General features: G+C 36.7%; 1 protein-coding gene across 1 annotated transcript; it reads left to right on the forward strand.

Moving 5' to 3' along the window:
• The first annotated feature begins 1,167 nt into the window (after positions 1 to 1,167).
• LOC121426646 (hepatocyte growth factor activator-like) lies at positions 1,168 to 24,436 on the forward strand. The gene is made up of 9 exons (XM_041623016.1): positions 1,168 to 1,290; positions 1,842 to 2,084; positions 5,974 to 6,052; positions 6,491 to 6,624; positions 21,729 to 21,807; positions 22,252 to 22,384; positions 22,940 to 23,315; positions 23,763 to 23,882; positions 24,350 to 24,436. Exons 2-7 carry the CDS (start codon positions 1,892 to 1,894, stop codon positions 22,970 to 22,972), a joined length of 651 nt encoding a protein of 216 aa, XP_041478950.1. The 5' UTR covers positions 1,168 to 1,290; positions 1,842 to 1,891; the 3' UTR covers positions 22,973 to 23,315; positions 23,763 to 23,882; positions 24,350 to 24,436.

The following is a 24,436-nucleotide window of genomic DNA, read 5'->3' on the forward strand; positions in this document are numbered from 1 at the left end:
ATAAGATTAATCAAGTATTACTGAACATCCTATTAGAGTTTCATGTCACATGACCAAGGTCAAAGGTCATTTAGGGTCAATGAACTTAGACCATGTTGGAGGAATCAACATCGAAATCTTAACCTGAGGTTAAGTTTTTGAAATGTCATCATAACTTAGAAAATATATGGACCTAGTTCATGAAACCTGGACATAAGGTTAATCAAGTATCACTGAACATCCTGCATGAGTTTCACGTCACATGACCAAGGTCAAAGGTCATTTAGGGTCAATGAACTTTGGCCGAATTGGGGTATCTGTTGAATTCCCATCATAACTTTGAAAGCGTATGGATCTGATTCATGAAACTGGACATAATAGTAATCATGCATCACTGAAAATTTTGTGCAAGTTTCAGGTCTCATGATTAAGGTCAAAGGTCATTTAGGTCAATGAACTTTGGCCGAATCGGGGGTATCTGTTGAATTACCATCATAACTTTGAAAGTTTATTGGTCTAGTTCATTAAACTTGGACATTAGAGTAATCAAGTATCACTGAACCTGTGCGCGTTTCAGGTCACATGATCAAGGTCAAAGGTCAATGAACTTTGGCCGAATTGGGTGTATCTGTTGAATTACCATCATACCTTTGAAAGTTTATGGATCTGATTCAGAAACTTGTACAATAAGAGTAATCAAGTATCACTGAACATCCTGGTTCGAGTTTCATGTCACATGATCAAGGTCAAAGGTCATGTAAGTCAATGAACTTTGGCCATGTTGGGTTTTTTTTGTTGAATAACCATCAATCTCTGTAAGTTTATTGGTCTAGTTCATAAAAAGTGACATAAGAGTAACCATGTATCACTGAACATCTTGTGCGAGTTAGAGTAGTATTCAAAGTCAGCACTGCTGCTATAATTGAACCGCTTGATGCAGGTGAGAAGGCCAGAGGCATTCCACTTGTTAGGTCGTTACAACTTTCCTTCATTTCGATTGGGTGTAATAGTCGGATAAAAACAGGACTTGTCCGGATAAATGCCCGTCTATTTCCTTTCATTAAAAACGCTTTCTTGGTGAAGATGATTCAAGGTATGGTGTCAAAATTCAAATATCACCCTTTCAGTTTATAATGTGTGGAACATATAGTCCTCTTTCAACTTTATTTCTTCCTAACACAGTATATAAGTTTAACCGTGGCCAATTTACTGTCCTTCTTTATCAACGATGTGCCTGCTATTTGCACCTCTGACCTCATCGACCCCTCTAGCCAGCCGTATTCAAGTCTAGCTTTCTTAATGAGCAGTGCGGTAAGTTCCTGTACTAAATCGCAAAGTGATGACAGAAATAAACATGTCTTAGTTGTTAGAATTGTAATGGGTATCATGATCAATACCATTATTAGTTGGTAAAACTTCAATATAAATCTCATTTTGCTGTCCATTTGTAAAATTGGTGAAATATTGTTCAAGTGAATCTGAGATTCTTTTTTGACATACCTAAAATATAATGAAGATAAAATGAGATAAACTTCATGGGTGTATACCCACTTGGGGGAGGGAGGGGGGTACAAAGGTTTGAAAACATGTGAAGCAAGGGGGCGCAGGGAACAAGCTTTCAATTAAACATTGATTGAAAAAGGAGGATCTGTAAAACATTTTATGTAAGATCGGTTTTTGGTGAATTCTGCATTATGAATAGTAAACAGATTAAGAAGATTTTTTTGTGGGAGGGGGGGGGATTGGCAACTTTTCTCAATAAGATGGACCAAATATAATTGTACACAATATTTATGAACTCAAAATTAGCATGATTTGTAAATTTGTATTATTATGATCAGTCTGTTCTGTACTCTCATCAGATACGATATCTCATTCTACTGCAACCAAACCTACAAGAATTCTTTGAATCATGTACTATATCTGGATCACCAACGGCAGTGTGGTAGCGACCTATTATGTCTCGTTCAATCAATCTGTCCAATACTTCAGAAAGCGCCCTCACAGGTCTGATTGTAAACAGCGTCGAGACCGATGGCATCCTTACGACGGCATAGCCTCCCAAGCCAACATTACTGTTGATCCTAGTTCTGTGGAAATAACAAGTAAGTGGTCACTTCTATTATATTAAATCATAGTAATATGTGTTGTGATCTACCTCTTCTCCTAAGTGTGTATACAAACTAAAAAGTGGCAAAGAAAATTCTAAATCACATTATTGGTGACATATTCCAGGTTCATACACATACATGGTGTGATACGGTTTGGTAACAAAATTGTAATATTCCTAGTATTTAGCATTGTTGAGAGAATTTAACCTTGTAAAGTAAAACCTCTGTATAGAGACCAGCCAAGGGAGACAAGAAAAGTGGTCTTTATGAGCAGATAGTCTTTATTGACAGGTTCCATAATCATTATTTTAATGGGGAATTATATTCAAATTCCCCAAAAAAAATGACATTTTGTAAAAGAAGATGATATCCAAAAATCGTGCACAGGTTATATTTGGCATATCATCCTTTATTATCAAATTTTGTACAGGAGCCTATGGAAGAGGGTCATCTTGGTTCCCCCCCCCCCCCCCCCCATGAAGAAAAACATCTCACAAAATCAGCACTTATGATTAAACACTAAAAGATTAAAAGTCCTGAGTGTATTTGACCTTTATAAACTATCCCTTGGATCATTTATGTATTCTTGTCACAAAAAGATAATTCCTGAATCACTAAGTAGATATTTTTGTCTCAATACTACTACCAATTCTCACCAAACTCGTAGACAATTTAATTTTCACATGCCCTCCGTCCGTACTACTTTTTAATTGAAAAAAACTATAATGTATTCAGGTCCCAAATTATGGAACTCTATTCCCCCTACACTTAAAAATAGTTATCCTTAATAGTTTTCAACGTCATCACAAAGAAATTATGTTAACAACGTTCGCATCCGATAACAAGTAATTGTAACATGACTATAATTTCTGTGTTTGCCCTTCTCCTACACTTGTTCTCACTAATTTCACTTGTTGATTTTCTGTGACCCTCCGCATATGCTCGTGCTTTACCTTTGTTTTCTATGATTTTTACTAGAAAGGCAAAAACTCCCATTTTAACTTTATTAATGTTTGTTTTTTCCCTCGTATTCTTTTGTCTTTGTATGGTCTATTTTGTATCCCTTCTTTTTTCTTTCTAACTGGGCTGGAACTTGTAAGATTCAACAGATCTTTAATGCCAGTTCTTGAACCCCGTTTTGTACATTATTTACTGTATTATCTTTTTTGTTACTATGTTTTGTTCTTGTCATTATGTATTTCTTATTTACCTGTATATATGTTATGTTTATCGAGTGAAATAAATGAATTGAACACTGCTTAGTTGAAACACTGATTAGCTGAAATACTGTAAAGTTTAAACACTGCAAAATTGTTGAAACACTGCAAAGTTGAGACACTGCAAAGTTCGGACACTTCAAGTTTGAGACACTACAAAGTTAAAAATGGTAAAGATGAAGAACTGCAGAGTTGGAACACTGCGAAGTTGAAACACTGCTTAATTGAAATAATGCTTAGCTGATACACTGCAAAGTTCTTCAAACAATGCAAAGTTGATGAAACACTGCTTAGGTGTACAGTTGAAACATGGTAAAGATGAAGAACTGCAGTTGGAACACTGCAAAGTTCTTATAACACTGCACAGTTGTTGAAACACTGCTTAGTTGAAATAATGCTTAGCTGACACACTGTAAAGTTTAAAAACTGTAAAGTTGAAGAACTGCAGGATGTAGGATGTAAAGTTTTTGAAATACTGTAAAATGAGACACGACAAGGTTGAGACCCTGCAAAGTTCTTAAAACACTGCAAAGTTCCTGAAACACTGCTTCGTTGAAATAATGCTTAGCTGAAATACTGTAAAGTTTTAAACAATGCGAAGTTCTTAAAACAACGCAAAGTTGATGAAGCACTGCACAGTTGAAACACTAAGGTTGATGAACTTCAGAGTTGGAACACTGTATAGTTGAGACACTGCTTAATTGAAACACTGGTAAAGTGGAAACACTGTAAAGTTGAAAACCTGCATAGTTTTTCACAAAATTTTTAAGTTAATAATGTTTGTTATATTGTCATGAGTGTGTCAGTAATCTCATTAATTTTCATTTAGTGAAATAGACCCTATATGATTTTCATTGAAAAAAAACTTCGCCAGTCATTTTCAGACAGAACAAAAATGGTGCCCCATGTCTACCGGGGGGGGGGGGCACTCACATAAATTGTTCTACGGGATGTGTCGCTTCTATGACCCCCTTTTTCAGACCTAGTTTTCGGTTCTGTAGATACTCTTGTGTGACAAAAGTTCAGTTCAGAAGCCACCCAGCCCCGCTCGCAAGACCCCCATTACGCGACATCTCAGTTCCCCAACCCTGCCAAAATTGTCGAGCGCAAGCACCGCATGCGAGAGGATGCACGTACGGCTTCCCAACTTCCTGCATAAAACTAGTAGCTGCTTGATAAACCGCTAGCGCATGCATGCACAGCGCTATAACAGCTCCAGTGCCGCATCCCATTCCGTAGACCCTGTTTTTCACACCGTGCGGTATATATTTAGTTCCAAGACCCCGTAATTTACCATTTTATTCAGTTCTTAGACCCCCATTTTAGATTTTCGTGAGGCAAATCCCCATAAAAAAAATTGAGTGCCCCCCCCACCCCCCATCGGGCCCATGTCCTTCACATTACAATTCAGATATTTTGATGGATAGGCCGTCACATGAAATGACCAAAATCCATTATTTTTCCATTTTTAGTCGGGTTTCTTCCATGCGTTGCATGTGTACAGTGCGTATCAAAAAAAGTTTACACTTTTAAAAAACCCTGTAAAATTATAAATTTGTAATATCCTGAAGATTTTTCCACATTTTAACATTGGTACAGATCCATTTAAGCAAATGACGATATAACTATCGTAAAATATTTCCGCTTGAAGTGAGCACCACTTACTTTGAAAAGTTAGTGAAAAAGGATTTGCGCAAAACTTTGAAATAGCTATGCGAATGAAAGTAAACCTTTATCATTAAGAACACGTAGAATTTAGCAAGTAAAATTGATTTTTAGATCTCTGACCTTTTTAACTTCGAAGAGTGAATTGCGCCCCGCCCCACTCCCCCACACACCAATGCCATCAAGACGATATTTGATTTACACTGAGCTGTGATTTACATAAAATGAATTAGGCTTGATTTTTATTTGTTAATCATAGTCAAGCTTGGGAAAAGTGTGGAGAAACAAGTATTAAATGAAAAATTAGATATCAACCCACTTTAAATAAAAAAAACTTAGTGAAAAAGTGGCTGGAGATGTCTGATATAAACTTTTGTTTAGATTCAGTTATGTCCTCAGATCCAGCTGGCACAAAAAAGGGTAAAAGTTTGTGCTTACTAAGTGTTGAAATTTCAATTTGGGTGGCAAATTTGTTTAAAAATGCTTGAATGTGTCTGTTTTTATCTTAATTGATTGAAAGTACACTGAAGGGAAATGTAAGAAAAATGTGTCGCAGGGTAGTTTGATTTCACCTTTTCCCCTTGACACTGCGTGAACGATATGTTCTGCGCAAACTGCAAACAGTTTCTGCGACTTACAAAAATAGATAGTGCTCACTCAAGTGTAACATTCTGTTAAAACTTTTACTTTCATTGGATAGATGAGACCCAAACCCAAGATTATATGTGAAAAAATTACCCACATGTTGCATATTTATTAATTCCCAGAGCTTTTTCAAAGTGTAAACTTTTTTTGATACGCACTGTAGAGTTTGTAGTCGTTGTATGTCTTCTTTTATCAGATACGCACGTGCACAAGCAAGGTGTATTGTGCAGACTTGGGTGAACTTCTCATATAATTGTTTGGACACCAGAGTGTTTTAAGTCACTAAATACATTTAGCATGAGGAAATACCTATTTTCTTACAATAATAAATCATTTAAATATTTTCATTTCTCTAGAAATAACTGAGGAATGTTCTACTTCTTACTGTTTGAATGGAGGGATATGCTCTTTGCTAAATGGATTGAGAGTTTGCCAGTTAGTATACTCCTAATGACCTTCAGCAGCACTTGATAATCTTTTGAAGAGAAGTTCCACTAAGCCAAAGCATATATTGAATGTATTTGCACATGCCTAGTGCATTTCATGTACATGTACTGTACATCTTTTTTTTAGCCAAGCAGAAAATATTTTAATTATGGTTTTAAGAATTATGATAATCGTTAAAAACTTGCATGCATGCATATAAACAATTGTTTTCTTAGCAGTTATTTTGGTGCAATGTTGGAAATAGTAAAAATCATAAATCATTTTAGTTGGTATATAAAAATTATAAGATTTTATGATCTAAATTATGTAAATTATGAATCTTGGTAAGAGTTTTGAAGCCTTATGAGTTGTTGAGTCACAAAATTCAATCATTCATGGCTTTACAAAAATCTCACTTGAAAACTTTGAATCCTTTATTCCAAATAGATGTCCCATTGGTTATGAAGGAGATATTTGTGAGATAGCTCCTAGCACTCAGGCTCCTTCCACTCTGGATGATAGTACCATGGCAACAGAAAGCATCGCTCAGACGACCAATGAGGAATCATCATCGCAGATACGTAAGTTTGAGAAGGCATGCGTCACATTCTGTCACAAGGGGTGTGAGTGATCACAAATAACAAAAAGCTCAAGAATGTTGAAAAAGCTGAAATTAAAAGAGTTCCTATACATTGTTACAGAGTAAAAAATAAAATAAGCTGAAAATCAAAACCAAACGTAGCTAAAGATCAGCTAAAAGACTGTGATATCAGTTTTCACAAGTCTAATGACAATTTGCGCCCGTGCCCACAACTTTTCACATGTGTGATATCATCGAAGTTCGGGTCCCTTTGCTGTAGTTTCAAGTTTAAATGAAGCAGATTTTATCTGTTATCTATGTATGTAGCCACTCATTATTCATGATGAGTGGGCTGGTACATCGTTCTCATCTACACAATCTAAAACTTCCTTTACCAATTCTTTTGGAACAATGAAGAGAGTTAAAATTATTTAATGAAATTGCAATATCGATTTGTTTTGTATTTTTATTGCAGATTTTAACTTTTTCAAATGCTTCAACAGAGCTGCAAAGTAGTAAAATTTCCAGTAATCTGTATAGTAGAAAAAAATGAGAAACTGATGCAATGTCATATTCAGTTTCCAGTTTCATGCAATAAATTGATTTCTATTTTTCTTTTTCTTTTACAATACTGATTTCCTAACCAAAGTAGTGATTTTTAACTTTTGAAATACTAAAATGTTCTTGTTCAGGTTGGCAGATTTTCTTGAAAGTATAGAAATGTAAGAACTGTGAAAAAATACTTGTATATGTACAGTCTAATATAATTTCAAAAACTTGAACACTGCAAAGTTGAGACACTACAAGTTTGGGACACTACAAAATTGAAACACTGTAAAGTTGAAGAACTGCAGAGTTGGAACACTGCTCATTGAAATAATTCTTAGCTAAAACACTTTAGAGCTTAAACACTGCAAATTTCTTAAAACACTGCACACTTGTTGAAACACTGCTTAGTTGAAACACTGTAGAGTTTAAACACTGAAAAGTTGAAACACTGTTAAGTTGAAGAACTGCAGAGTTGGAACGCTGCAAAGTCAAACACTGCTTAGTTAAACACTGCTTAGCTGGAACACTAGAGTTTAAACACTACAAAGTTCTTAAAACACTGTTAAGTTGAAGAACTGGAGAGTTGGAATGCTGCAAAGTTCAAACACTGCTTAGTTGAAACACTGCTTTGCTAAAACACTAGAGTTTAAACACTAAAAAGTTCTTAAAACACTGCACAGTTGTTGAAACACTGCTTGTCTGATACACTGTAAAATTTAAAACTGCAAAGTTATTGAAACACTGTTTAGTTGAAAATAATGCTTAGCTGATACACTGTAAAGTTTAAGCACTGCAAAGTTCTTAAAACACTGCAAAGTTGTTGATACAATGCTTAGTTGAAACACTGTAAAGTTGAGACACTACAAGGTTGAGACACTTCACAGTTGAAATGCTGTAAAGTTGAAACACTGTGAAGTTGATGAACTGCTGAATTGGAACACTGCAAATTTGAGACACTGCTAATTGGAACACTGCACAGTTGAAATACTACTCAGTTGAAAAAATGTTAAGTGGAAACATGGTAAAGTTGAAACACTGCACAGTTGAAACATTGCAAAGTTTAGACACTGTAAAGTTGAAACACTAAAATTGGAAGCACTGTGAAGTTCAGACACTGTAAAGTGCAAATACTGCAAAGTTGAGACACTGCAATGTTGTAGAAACACTGCAAAGTGGAAACACTGCTTAGTGGAAACAGTGTTAAGTCGAATCCTGTTTCCAGAATAATCAGGTAAAAAACACCTTTAAGTATGAAGTGGGGGCAAAATTTCTGCACACCTAACAATCAAATTAACAGCCATGTTTTTTTTCTTTCACAAATTATTTCAGTTAATAATGTTCCTTATATTCTTATGAGTAAGTGTGTCAAAATCTCATTAAAAATTTAGTGAAATGACTCTATATTAGATTTTCTCGGAAAAAAAAAACACTCGGCCACTTATTTTCAGCCTGAACAAAAAATGGTGCCCCATGTCCCGGACTCCCGGGGAGGGACCACTCACTTATATTGGGGACGTGTCGCTTTTATGACCCCTTTTTCAGACCTAATTTTCAGTTCTCTATATACTCCGAATGACAAAAGTTCAGTTCAGAACCCGCTCGCAAGACCCCCATTACGAGACATCTCAGTTCCCCAACCCTGCCAACCGAGCGCGTGCGAGAGGATGCACATGCAGCTTCGCAACTCCCTACATATAACTACAATGCGTCTCAAAAAAAAATATACATTTTGAAATGGCTACCAAACAAAAAATATGTCACTTTGGGGGAAAATGCCTATATATATAATATATAAATATATAATATAATATATATATATATATATATATATAGAAAGCCAATGAAGTCAACTTTCAGATGACACCAAAAAGTTGGAAATCTATCCATGCTTGAGTGAACACTACCCACTAAAACAAAAGGGTATGAAAATTAGGGTGGGCAGAAATTAGCATTTCGATTTCTTTCAGTTTTTGAGGGGCAAATCCTTTGGACCTTGCAAACTTAAATATAGTTAAATTGAATTAATGGTCATTCATGATCGATTTAAATTGTTAGAGCAAATTTCATGAATTATCAAACTGAAATTTCATGCATAAGTGAGCATGAATTGCAATCTTTAGTGCAGCATTTTAACTTTACAATGTGGATCTCAGCAGTGTGTTCAATAGATTCAGGAAAACACATGTAAGGGTAAGAAAGGACTTCAGTGGGTGAAGTAAGCTGATGAGAAAGAGGTCAACAGAACGTTTAGCCTCCCTCCTTCAGGTGCTCCTCTCCCCCCCCCCCCTTCCTGTTGAGATTGAGACTGATTGCTATTACATGTACGCATTAAGTCCAGAGTGGCTGTCAATTTGATAATAAATTCTGAAAATTAGGTCATCACCTTTCACTTATCAATCATTCAATCAACAATTAGTTAGTAAATCAACTCTATCAAGGTATTCACCTTTTTCAATGAATTATCAATCAAATTATTTCATAAATCATCATAATTAGTCAAGTTCTTAATAATCATTCAATGGAAAAAAAGACCCATCAGACACTTGGCATTAAATACCATCCAGGAAAAAGGGGTGGAGGGCGGGGTGAGTACATAATTTGTAATTTGTAAGAGAACACAATGAAAATGCCCCTTTAACCCAGTCTTACCCTATCTCATCCCTTGCATGTAACAGTTACCATCACATTACTCTGACTCTCACAAGCACACTTGCTAAGATCCACATAATAAATTAAAAATGCTACACTAAAATTACAATTCCTGTTTACTCATGCATTACATTTCAATTTAGTAACTCATGAAATTTGCCTAAGAAACCAAAACTTATCTCAATTCATCAGTGATTTAGCATAACATCCTACCCTTAACCTTGCAAGTTCCAAAGGATTCACCTCTAAAAAATTGGAAGGCTAATTTCTGCTCACCCTAGCAAAGGCTAGTCTCTCAGGAGGGGTGAAAGGGGTAGAGAGGGAGAGGGGGGGTTAAGTGATATGTTGACTCTTATCCCATCAACCTACTCCCTCACCTAAGTCCTATCCCTTCCATTAACACATTGCTGAGATCCATGTGAAAAGTTAAAAATTGTATTTCATGTTTACTCATGCATTAAATTTCAATTTAATAATTCTTGAAATTTGCTCTAAAAACCTAAATTGATAATAATAATAATAGTGTATATTTGTAGAGTGCACACACCGTCAGCAGACGCTCATGGCGCTAGCCGAGCAACAGTTCTCTTTTACAATGTAAAAATTATATTTTATGGAAATTTATATAAATACTACACAAGAACAATTAACAAGTACGATGTAAAAATAATAATAATAATAATTTCACATTTGGTTCATTCACCCCAACCCATCCATCAGCCAATCATCATGCGGAACCCAGTGCCCTCTAGCTGCCCCGTTCACTGACAATTTAAGGGGTAAACCCAGTCAGTACATAACTCACAGGAGCTCTAGCAATCTGAGGACACCGGGTCCCACATGAACAGCCAGCGAACGGGAAGGGATGAATCATCTTTCTTTTAATCATAAATGGAATACAACAAAATACAATATACATTTAAAATCAATTACAATTGAAATAGGTATGTCTTAAGGTGATCTTTGAAAGTAGTATATGTCTTGATGGAGCGAAGTGAGAGAGGAAGCATATTCCATAACCTGGCTGCTGCATTCGAGAAAGCATGGTCTCCCCAGGAATGATAGGTATGGGGAGTTTGAAGCAGCTTACAATCTGTAGATCGTAAAGTGCGGATAGGATTGTATGGCCTAAGGGAATCCTGGATATATTGCGGTGACAATCCATTGAGGGCTCGATATACAAATAAAAGTTTAAACTGAACTCGTTTGTGGACAGGAAGCCAATGTAGAGAATGTAAAACTGGTGTGATTGGGTCCATTCTCGGTGTAAAGGTGAGGAGTCTGGCACTTGAATTTTGAAGAGATTGCAGTCTATTAAGTTGTTGTTTTGTGAGTCCATAGAAAAGAGAATTACAAAAATCAAGCCGAGATGTGATTAAAACATGAATTAATTGTTCACATGCTTGTTTGTTTAAGAATTTTCGAATAAACCCTAGGTTCCGCAATTGATATCTAACAGACTTTGATGTGCTAGATACATGTTCAACAAAAGACATATTGGTATCAAATACCACACCTAGGTTACGTACCTTAGAAACTGGCCTAATAACTTTATCGTCAATATGTACAAGCAAGCGATCATGGTTAATTTTCACAATACTTTTTTTTTTTCGAACCAAAAACAATGAATTCACTTTTATTTTCATTAAGTTTAAGACTATTTGAATCCATCCAGCACTTCATGTCATGGATGCAGGCATCTAAGACTCTCAAAGCACTGGCAATCGCATCAGGGGAAGGATGTACAGAAATGAATAGCTGAATGTCATCAGCGTAGCAATGATACTTAATATTATGTTTTTTAATTAATTGCACTGATAGGCTGAAGGTAAACAGAGAACATTAATGGGCCACCTACAGACCCTTGTGGCACACCATACGAAAGGAGAGTTCTATCTGACTGTGAATTATTGACAGACACATATTGGGTTCTTTGATCGATGTATGAAGAAAACCACTCTAGTGCCATGCCTGTTACTCCAAGAGAGTGTAGTCTTTTTATTAGTATAGAGTGATCAATGGTGTCAAATGCACTTGCATATCAAGCAGCACGAGAAAAGTTATATTACCTCTGTCCATTTCCGATAGGATGTTATCTACAAGATTAGTAAGTAATGTTTCTACACTATGGTTTGGGTGGTAGGCAGACTGGTAGTTGTCAATTAAACTGTTTTCAAGAAGATATGCACGAAGACGTGAGAAGGCCACTCGTTCAGCGACCTTGGAAAGATAAGATAAGTTTGAAATGGGTCTATATTTTTGGAGACAGTCACTCTTGAATTTAACTTCTTAATGGTAGGGCGCACTGCTGCAACCTTCATGCTATCAGGAACTATCCCTAAATAAAGACTTGAGTTTATGATAGATATAATTGAGGGTAAGATTGCAGGGAGACATTTTTTCAGAAGCAGTGTTGGTATAGGATCAAGCTCACTGGATTTTGAAGGTGAATTCATGATAATGGATGCAATTTCATCAGGAGTAGTAGGAGAAAGTGTATCCAAGGTTTTGTTAGTAATCAGTGGGATATCAAATTCTCCAACACTGGTGAGACTTGATCGTACCTTCTGGACTTTTTCTACGAAAAATTTATTAAAGCGTTCTGGAAGATCTGGAAGAGTAGGAAGGATTTTGTTTACCTCTGTTTAGCAGAGAATTGGCAACTCTAAAGAGCTGTCTCGTATTTGTGCATTTTTCAACCAGCATAGAGTTATAAGATGTTTTGGCAACACGAACACTCGCCTGTACTACCTGACGTTGTTTCTGATATTTCTTATGATCAGACTCTAGACCTGATTTTAGCCATTTGCGCTCAAATTTCCTGCGCTGAAGTTTTTTGTCGGCAATGTCTTGAGAGTACCACTGTGTATTGGGGCGAACTGTTACATGTCGCTGTTTTACAGAGCATGTTCATCAAGAACAGTTCTTAGAATTGTATTGTAGTGTTCTACAGAGACGGAAATATCAGAGCAAGAGCAGTTTTCAAGAAGAGATAGTTTAGAAATTCTGTCAACAAATTTTTCAACATCAATAGATTTAATATTACGTGTGTTAATTCAAACTCTTTATAGCGGGAGGCTTTATCAGGTTCAATTTACAAATAATGGCCGAGTGGTCAGAAAGGCCATCAACAACCATTACATCCTTCACAATATTTCTATCTGACTGGCGGGTGATGAGTAGGTCCAGAGTATGCCCATGAGTATGAGTTGGCAAATGAATGTGCTGTGTGAGATCGTAAGCACTTAAAGTTTCAAGGAAAAGCTTAGTATTTACAGAATCATCGTTCACATGAACATTAAAATCTCCAGCAATTAACAAACTGGAATTCTTAAAAAGAAGATAATCTAATAGACAAGAAAAATCATCAATGAATTCCTTGAGAGAAGATGAGGCACCTGGTGGCCTATAAATGATACACATATCCACAGATATAGAATTCTGTATAATACTGATTTCAATCATTTCAAATGTATTAATATCAAGAGGAGGAACAACTTTTATATTAAGGTTACTACGATAAAGAAATGCAACTCCACCACCTCTTTTATGAAGTCTTGGAGTGTGAGTGAACTTATATCCACCTGGATTTAGTGCTGCTATCACTGCATCATCATCTGGGTGCAACCATGTCTCACAAATACCAACAATATCAAAATTGTGATCTACGACGAAGTCATTAAATTCAGAAGTTTTATTACGAACTGATCGTGTATTAATCATGCAGAATGAGACATTCTGTTCTGCCTGATCGACTTTATGTTGTGAAGAGTCAGAATAAGTTGCCACCCGTTTATTTCGGCGACAGTTTCGGCGTTTTCCGCCCCTATTTAATAATTATGCTTGATCATATCAGAACACTCTCAACTTTGCAAGTTCCAAGGGACTCGCATCTCAAAACTGAAAGAAATTGGAAGGCAAATTCCTGCCCAGTCTAATTTTCATACCCTTTGTTTAAGTGGGTAGTGCTCACTCAAGCATGAATAGTTTTCCAACTTTTTGGTGTCATCTAAAAAATTGACTTTATTGCTTTCCATAGAGATAGGTATTTTCCCCCATAGTGACATATTTTTTGTTTGGTAGCCATTTCAAAAGTGTATAGTTTTTTTAGAAGCACTGTAGTAGCCGCTCCATGAATGCACAGCGCATGCATACTCAGCGCTATACCTACAGCTCCAGTGCCGCGATCCCGTTCCGTAGACCCTGTTTTTCACACCGTGCGGTATATATGTACGGCCGTGATCTGGCAAAACTACGTAATTTTTGGCGTTTTTCAGTTTTTTGGTTTCTTATTATATTGAATACGCTCTTTCATCTGCCAAAATTTCAAATTCTTACTCCAATTGTTTTGGGAGATTCGAAACCCAGTTTTTGTAAAATTCTCTAAAAAATCACTAAATTTAAAAGGCAGAACTACGTAAGTTGACTTACAAAAGTAGTTTTTCAAGCTTTGACAAGAATTAAAAGGCAAAACTATGTAAGTCTACTGACGTAGTTTTGCCAGAACAATAGCCGCAAAAGAAGGTGATTTATCAGGCAAAACTACGTATCTCCCAAATTCTGCATTTTACCGGTCGCTTTTTTAAAACACGCACTTTTGCCTGATAAAATCGATGACACACTCCGAGCTTTTTATCAGGCAAAACTACGTAAGTTCTAACTTATCAGGCAAAACTACGTACGTATGTCACAAGGTACGCGGCCGCGTGGCAAATGTTTATCAGGCAAAACTACGTATGTCACAAGGTACGCGGCCGCGTGGCAAATGTTTATCAGGCCTACGTATGTCCTCCGCATGGCAAAGTTAGAGATACGTAGTTTTGCCTGATAAAACTTTGCCATGCGGAGGACATACGTAGGCCTGATAAACATTTGCCACGCGGCCGCGTACCTTGTGACATACGTAGTTTTGCCTGATAAACATTTGCCACGCGGCCGCGTACCTTGTGACATACGTAGTTTTGCCTGATAAGTTAGAACATACGTAGTTTTGCCTGATAAAAAGCTCGGAGTGTGTCATCGATTTTATCAGGCAAAAGTGCGTATGTTTTAAAAAAAAGTGGAAAATTAGAAGATCAAATGAGTAAATCAACTAGTTTTTGGTGCCAATAGCTTATATAAGTTCCGCAGATCAAAGGAAAACAAAAAAAATCGATATACCATTTTCCACTTTTCCAAGAAAAGCAAAAGAGGCAATGTAAAATATTCAAGCTTGAATGGCAAAAAAGGAGATACATAGTTTTGCCAGATCACGGCCGAGTAGTTCCCAACACCCCGTACTTTACCCTTTTAGTCAGTTCCTTAGACCCCCATTTTAGAGTTTCGTGAGGCACACCCCATTAAGGAATAAGGTTCAAGGTTTTTGTCTCACCTGCGAAGCAAAGTGAGACTATAGGCGCCGCTTTTCCGACGGCGGCGGCGGCGGCGACGGCGGCGGCGTCAACATCAAATCTTAACCTGAGGTTAAGTTTTTGAAATGATGTCATAACTTAGAAAGTATATGGACCTAGTTCATAAAACTTGGCCATAAGGTTAATCAAGTATTACTGAACATCCTATTAGAGTTTCATGTCACATGACCAAGGTCAAAGGTCATTTAGGGTCAATGAACTTAGACCATGTTGGAGGAATCAACATTGAAATCTTAACCTGAGGTTAAGTTTTTGAAATGTCATCATAACTTAGAAAATATATGGACCTAGTTCATGAAACTTGGACATAAGGTTAATCAAGTATCACTAAACATCCTGCATGAGTTTCATGTCACATGACCAAGGTCAAAGGTCATTTAGGGTCAATGAACTTTGGCCGAATTGGGGATATCTGTTGAATTCCCATCATAACTTTGAAAGTTTATGGATCTGTTAAATGAAACTTGGATATAATAGTAATCAAGCATCACTGAACATTTTGTGCAAGTTTCAGGTCTCATGATTAAGGTCAAAGGTCATTTAGGGTCAATGAACTTTGGCCGAATCGGGGGTATCTGTTGAATTACCATCATAACTTTGAAAGTTTATTGGTCTAGTTCATTGAACTTGGACATTAGAGTAATCAAGTATCACTGAACATCCTGTGCTCATTTCAGGTCACATGACCAAGGTCAAAGGTCAATGAACTTTGGCCAAATTGGGTGTATCTGTTGAATTACCATCATAACTTTGAATGTTTATGGATCTGATTCATGAAACTTGTACATAAGAGTAATCAAGTATCACCGAACATCCTGTGCGAGTTTCAGGTCACATGATCAAGGTCAAAGGTCATGTAAGGTCAATGAACTTTGGCCATGTTGGGTTTTTTGTTGAATAACCATCATATCTCTGTAAGTTTATTGGTCTAGTTCATAAAAAGTGGTCTAGTTCATTAAACTTGGACATAAGAGTAACCATGTATCACTGAACATCTTGTGCGAGTTAGAGTAGTATTCATAGTCAGCACTGCTGCTATATTGAACCGCGTGATGCAGGTGAGACGGCCAGAGGCATTCCACTTGTTATTCATATCAAGCATACCACACTTTCAACAGTGTCAACAATAATATTATACAAAACAAACAATAATATCATACAATACAAATTATTATAGGTAAGCATAAATAAATGTCGTGAAATATGAAAAGTATACTTAATATATTAGAAAAAAAAAAGTACTAAAATGCATTCTTGTAAATTGTTGTAATATAATGACAGTGAAAGAAAATGTGAGGTGAAGATATGGGGAGCCAAAAGTAAAAGCAGAGCTTGTTGGTTGAAGGCTCCAAGGAATATGCAGTGAGAGTCCCGTAAAAATATCAATACGACAAGAGGGAAAAATAAAAGGGCAAACAAAAAGTAAACAAAAACTAGGGATACACAAATACATAAATGATGAGTAGGAAGAAATAAGAGTAGAAAGCAACAAATTGAATTGAATTCGAGCCTGTAGGAAAATGGAAATAAACATTGCTAAGAGTGGGAAATGGAAAATTTATGGCATAAGGCAGCAATAAGATGAATGGACATCTTCCAAGGATTAAGACAACCCACGCGCAACGACGATAGAGGAGCAATGAAAGAATAAGACATAAAAAAAAATCAATTTGGTATAAACCCGTAGAGCAAATGGAATGAGGCTATAACTAATTAAAAAGGTACACAACTGTGTTCGTGCTAAGTATAGTCCTTGAGAAGATGGTGTTTCAGCTTTCGTCGAAAGACATATATTGAGGGTGAATGTAAAAGATCATCATGGAGGGCATTCCAAAATTTAGGGCCTGTAAAAGTGATATTCCTTTTGGCAAATGAAGTTCTTACACGAGGAAGATGAAACAGATTACTTTGCCGAGTAGGATATCCATGGACACTGCTATTTTTTGAAAAAAGGGAGGCAATAACAGAAGGTATATCATTGGCATTTAACTGATACATAAAGATTCCTAAGTTATAGGTATAAAGATCAGTAATACGAAGTAGTTTGTTTTTTAGAAATAATGGAAATGTATGAGATAGGTAACCAACACAGTTAATATTTCTGATTGCACATTTCTGGAGTAATAAAATCCTATCAAGCAGGAATTTTGCCCCATTGCCCCAGGCTAAAATACCATAGTTGAGGTAGGATGATATGAGAGTAAAGTATAGTGATAATAGAATATGGTGAGGAAATTCATGTTTCAGTTTATTTAAAACTCCCGCGTTTCGAGACAGCAACTTACATAAGTAGTTCACGTGAGTCTTCCACGATAAATTAGAATCTATATATATGCCAAGGAATTTTGTTGACTCGACTAAGTCAAGAGGAATATCATGTATAAATAAATTGCCAGGAAGTGTTGAAAGTGAATTACTGAAGAGCATGTAGTGAGTTTTATTAACATTTAGAGATAGTTTATTGGCATTTATCCAACTTTGAACCATTTTTAACTCTTCATGAACAGTATCAAGGAGAGTTTGAGGGGTGATGGGAGTAGAATATGTTGGAGTCATCCGCAAAGAGGATGAATGACATGATTTCAGAACAATATTGAAAGTCGTTTATATAAAGAATAAAGAGCAAAGGCCCCAATAGCGATCCCTGTGGAACGCCACAGGATATTTGTCTTGAGTAGGAATCCTCACCATTAATACTCACAAATTGGTTGCGGTCCGATAGGTAGCTCCTGAACCACTCCAAGGCCTTTCCTCGTACACCATAATTGCTCAGTTTGTACAGTAATATATCATGGTTGATGGTATCAAAGGCCTTGGAGAAGTCCAGGAAAATTCCAACGGTATGAAAAGATTTATCGATTGCGCGGCTAACTTTATCCAAAAATAGAAGAAGGGCATGAGTTGTAGAATGATTTTGTCGAAAACCAAATTGGGTATCGGATAAGATTTCATATTTTGTAAGAAATTTCACTGTGCGAGCATAAATCAATTTTTCCAAAATCTTGGAAAGTGCAGTTAAAAGTGATATTGGCGGTAGTTTCCGAGGTCTTCTTTACTACCCTTTTTAAAAATAGGTATAACTTTTGCAGTTTTCATTTTTTTTTCGGCACAGTTCCATTAGACAATGATAAATTAAAAACATATGTTAGGGGAGATAAAATTTCTGTAATTGTTTTTTTAGCAAAGAGTTGGATATACTATCGAACCCAGCACTTTTGTTTATTTTCAGATTGTTCACTATGTCAAAGACTTCATGCTCAAGAATTGGATCTAGAAACAGCGTTTGAGGGTTTGGCGTTTTTAAGAACTGTTTGAAATTACAATTTGGTTCAGAGACATTTCGCGCCAAATTTGGGCCAATGTTGACGAAGTAGTTGTTGAATTCCTCAGCAATTGCAAGAGGATCCTGTACTTCGGTTTCGTTTACTAGAATTCTGGAAATAGGAGTTGAGACTACCTTGGTTTTCAAGACATCATTTATAACTTTCCACGTCTTTTTTAAATCGCCTTTGTGAGCATCGAATTGTGAGGAGTAATAGTTCTTTTTAGCTAGTCGCAATGAAGTTGTTAGAATATTACGATATCTAGTATACTTGGATTTGGTTGTGGTGTTTGGAGTAGTTTTTGTATTTATAAAAGAGGTTGTTTTTTTTATTTATAGATTTGAGTAGCGATTTGGTAATCCACGGAAGCTTAGGAGTTTTTTTATAGTTAGAAACATGGCTTCTGCGGAATGGAATAGAAGAATTAAGGTTATGCATGAAGATATCCATAAAGTTATCGAAAGACGAATCAGCATTGTCTGTGGCATATACAGAGTTCCATTCAGCAACAGCAAGTGCCCTAATAAAATTGTTAACGTTATCCTCCGAAAAGTTGCGAGTCTTAATGTTGTTGGCTGATGCAGGCAGACAGGATGAAATTGGATATGATATTAAGTTATAAACAGAAAATGGTCCGAAATGTCGCTGACTATAATCCCAGATTTTACGTTATTTGTTTTATTAACAAAAATATTGTCAATTAGAGTAGCTGATGATTCAGTTATTCTAGTAGGTTTGGTAATAGTTGGGACGAATGAAAGCAAGTAATAAGCAAGTCAAGGAAGTCTTGACAGTCTGAGTTTTCATGATGCTGGAGGAGATTAAGATTAAAATCACCCATAATTGCACAGGATTTGTTAGTAAGAGAGCAGGAAGATAATATATGGTGTATAGATTCAATGAATTCGCTAGAATTAGAATGTGGAGGTCTATATACTACTCCAACTATCATATTACCCTTGCTTTTTAATTTAATTTCAATGAAGATAGTTTCTAATGCATCAGATATTTGCGTCAACTCTCCGATGACTTCAAAGTTAAAATCAACCGGGACATAAATACCCACTCCACCACCTCTTTTGCCAATGCGACTAGAAGAAACAAAGTTAAAACCATTCATAGAAAAATAAGAGGATGGCGTGTCTTTAAGCCAAGTCTCACTAATTCCTAAGATAGAATGATTGAACTTTAGCTGCTTTGTGAAAAAATCCAAACAATCAAAGTTTTTGTTGAGACTTCTGATGTTAAAATGTAAAAAGAGAATATCATTGCCGGAAACAGATTCCAAAGTTGAGAAAAAATTGTTCTCTGTTACATGGTTTGATGAAAAGGAATCGAATGGAGTGTCTTCTGCATCAAAGTCAAAAAGAAGTTCAGGTGTTTCAAAGTTAAGAGAGCTGTTGTCAAGCGAATTACTAGAGGACTGGTTAGTATGCATATACGGTACATTAGTTGAGGTACTACACATGGATGTGTAAGAAAAATTTGTCAGTTTTAAAAGTTGTAAATTGAAGGAAATCCATAACTAAATGGACAGAAGTAAAAAGAAATCCATTCGCAATATACGGGGAAGTTATCACTAACATATCGTGGCGCGTGGGAAGTAAAGTAAATTGTGGGTAAGCAATTGGCAGTGTTAATAAGAGTTGCTTTTCCGTAACGAAAGAAGGACGTCGATACTCAAATAGAGGGAAGGGGGCAGGCTGGAATAAACATAGCGAAGTATACTTGAACAAAGAATAAGATGAATAAAATGGTACTAAAAATAAGATCATGAATAAGTAAAAATATTGGTATTGATATAAATAGCAGGACAAGCACTGCATATTGAGTGATGGCGCACTCTAATTCAAGCACGAGCGAGCTGGACTACTGCCATTAAGAATGAATTATTAGATGATAATAACAATGCATTATACACCGCAAAAGAAAAGAACGAAGTGCCAACCCAGCATCCACAGCGCCTGCATAACGACTGCACCGCGAGCGCCGATCCGACAGGTCAGAAATTTAAAGGGAAACCAAACCATCGGAACGAGCCGGCCCGTGCCGAAAAGGACAAATCAGAGAACGAGAACCAGGAAAGTCCGAGAGAAATCGGACAAGCACTGAGAGAGCTATGGGCACCCAAATACCGCGACCGCCGGTGCTATGGAGATCCCCCCACCGGCAAAGCGATAAAGACGTGCGATGCCACGCGCGAACAACTCCATCGCTTGACTAAAAAAAAAAAAAAAAAAAAAGAGCTGCTCACAAGCGACACCACACACCCCCATCGCACCGCCACCGGGAGGACCCCCACAGCAAAGCATCAGCGATCGCAACACCCAAACGCCCACAACCCACCCCCCCAACACCCGACCGACTCCCCTCAAACCCCCATTGATCCGCTCCCCGACCCCCCATTCCCACACAAGCCACCCCGACCCAAAGGCTCCGTTCCCTCCCGGACAAGACAATCGGCGCCAGCAGCGCAGCCACCACACAAGCACCCCAAGCGCCTGAGTGAGCACCCCGATGCAAAGGAGTAAAGCATTATACCAAGAGTAGTTGTACTGAATCTAATCTGATCACTACATTCAGGAATGTTAACTCTGTTTGGTATCCCAACATAACACGTAATTCTAGCATCTATGATGCTTCAAAAATGGATGGGGTTTACACATGAGTGTTTACACACATTTACACATACAAATATTTTATTGTATTAATGTTGCTTGTCATTAAAAATTCAAGGAAGTTGTTCACTATTTGTGATTGGAAAAAAAAGAGAACAAGCCTTTTCAGTTTACAGTGTAGTACAATAAGTTGAGTGCCACCCCCCCCCCCCCCCCTTTCCCCCCCCCCGGCCAATGTCCTTTCACATTACACACAATTCGAAGATTGTGAAGAGAAAGGCAATCACATGAAATGACCAAAATCCATTATTTTTCCACAATTTTTAGTTAGGTTTTTAATCTTTCCATGCGTTGCATGTGTAGAGTTTGTAGTCGTTGTGTGTCTTCTTTTATCAGATACGCGTGTGCACAGAAAGGGGGTACTGCTCAGACTTAGGTGAACTTCCCATATAATTGTTCAGACACCAGAGTGTTTTAGTCACTAAATACATTTAGCATGTGGAAATATCTATTTTCTTACAATATTAAATCATTTAAATATTTTCATTTCTCCAGAAATAACCGAGGAATGTTCTACTTCTTACTGTTTGAATGGAGGGATATGCTCTTTGCTAAATGGATTGAGAGTTTGCCAGTTAGTATACACCTAATGACCTTCAGCAGCACTTGATAATCTTTTGAAGAGGAAGTTCCACTAAGCCAAAGCATACATTGAATGTATTTTCACATGCCTATGCATTAAGATGCATGTACATGCACTGAACATCTTTTTTTAGCTCAGCAGAAAATAATTTGAATTACGGTTTTAAGAATTATGATAATCGTTAAAAAGTTGGATGCATGCTATGAACACTTGTTTTCTTAGCAGTTATTTTGGTGCAATGTTGGAAATAGTAGAAAATCATTGATCATTCTAGTTGGTATAGTAAAATTATAAGACTTTATGATTTCAATTATGTAAATCATGAATCTTGGGAAAGGGTCCAGAAGCGTTATGTGTTGTTTAGGTCACAAATTCAATCATTCATGGCTTTAACAATATCTCACTTGAAAACTTTGAATCCTTTATTCCAAATAGATGTCCCATTGGTTATGAAGGAGATATTTGTGAGATAGCTCCTAGCACTCAAGCTCCTCCCATTCTGCATGATAGTACCATGGCAACAGAAAACATTGCTCACGAACCAATGCGGCATCATCATCGCAGATACGTAAGTTTAGAAGGCATGCGTCACACTCTGTCACCAGGAGTGGTGAGTGATCACAAATAAGAAAAAGCTCAAGAATGTTGAAAAAGCTGAAATTAAAAGAGTTCCTATAACATACATACAAATAATATAAAATAAGCTGAAAATCAAAACTAAACATACCAAAAAATCAGCTAAAAGACTGATATCAGGTTGTCACAAATCTGAAGACGGATTTGCGCTCGTGCCCACTTTTTTCACACATGTGATATCATCAAAGTTAGTTCCTTTTCTGTAGTTAGTTCAAGTTTATATGAAGAAGATTTTATTTGTAGTCTATTCAGCCACTTATTATTCATGATGAGTGGGCTGGTACATTGTACTCATCCACACAATCTAAAACTTATTTTACCTTTATGTTTGTAGTGTTGTTTGTAATTATCAATACCGAGAAAATGAATTAATATTGTATTTATTCTTTAGAAAAACTTCAACTTTACTCGAATTTCTATTTGGTTAACCTGAACATTAAATTCAACGTGATTAATGATTGCCAAGTTTTTGTTGTTGTTTTTCCAGCTGGTCTCTCTGATACAGATACAATTGGTATAGTGTTTGGTGTGCTGGTGTAGTAGTCATCTTCATATTTATTGTTTGCTTCTGCATCCACATCTCCCACTATCGCCAACAAAACATAATGCTTTACTCCAAGCCACTGCCCTACGGCACCGCCGATGATGACAGCCTGAGAGGTTTGCACAGCATACCTTACGCTCAACATGCTGGACGTTCCAACTTGCGTCACAATGGCAACTCTGACCAGTTCAGATTGCCCTTGCACTTGTTTGACACAGAGGCTGATTTCAGTGAGAGAACGAGTGATGGATTCAGAAGCACCACTGATCTTCGTATGCAGCAGCTAGCAAAAGTCATCACACACTCACCATACCTCAATGTGAGTTTCAGTATAAAACCAGCCTCCTAAATATTTCTTTGCTTTTATATCTATTATTTGCAAAGTTCTTCAGTGGATAATTGAATTTGTAGTAATTTCATGTAGATAAAATTAAATAAAATCTAAGATTTACTTCTAACTTTTGAAAATGATATAAATTAGGACGGGTAATATATAACTATAGGTACAGGTTATAGTGTTTTATGCACTTGCACATCCTTGATCCCATTTTACAATGAGTTGTTATAACAAATTAATAGTTTCTACAACAAATTAGCCAATCGGAGTGAAGGATTTCAGAAGTTTTCACTGTTATTGCATATTTGTTGTTGTAATAATTTCTTTATGAAATGGGACCCAGTATCCTATGAAATGGCAGATGTCAAATCAAACAAGTACTGTTGAAAGCGTGATTGTGTTTATCCTTCCTAACTTTTCCAACGACAGGAGAAGATGCAGTCCCAGATTACCGACGTCACTAGCCCATCTCGCATGAGGGCTGCTCCAAGATCAGAGTTTGTACGTCCTTACCTTGCAACTGGACAAGAAGGAGAGTTTATATCACTGGTATGTACTACAAAGCTTGCATTAACTTTAGGGAATATTGGATGGCCTTAAGTGAGATGCATAGAATATTGTTCGTCAGCGAGTAACAATATTTGTACACGTCCCATGAAAATTGGTCATCCAATATTATTATTTAGATATCCCCACAAAGCTACTCATAAATTAATAAAGCAAATAAAATTGCTTTAATCACCATTTTATGTCAATCCTGTAAATAATGAGCATTCAATCTTCGCCCAGATAATTACTTTACTATATTTTTTTATACCGCAGACATAAGATTTTGCGAAACCAGAATTTTTCCAAACTGTTACATTTTACTTCTGATGGACAGTCGTACTCCCATATTATTAGAATTATCTAATATTATCATTTATTTATTTGGAAAGTTCTTTTCTAAGTAGGAAAATTGATTGAATACTAGATAGATCCAGATTCTGACCTTTGACCTTCTTTTTCTTACAAAGAAATGAATCAGAGGATGCTATTGGTCCAGCAGGAAGATTCCAGACACCTAGAGCTCATGTACCCTGGGGTCTTCAGGAAAGTCACAC

This window comes from Lytechinus variegatus, chromosome 13 (genome assembly GCF_018143015.1).
Source record: "Lytechinus variegatus isolate NC3 chromosome 13, Lvar_3.0, whole genome shotgun sequence".
Taxonomy (NCBI): Eukaryota; Metazoa; Echinodermata; class Echinoidea; order Temnopleuroida; family Toxopneustidae; genus Lytechinus; species Lytechinus variegatus.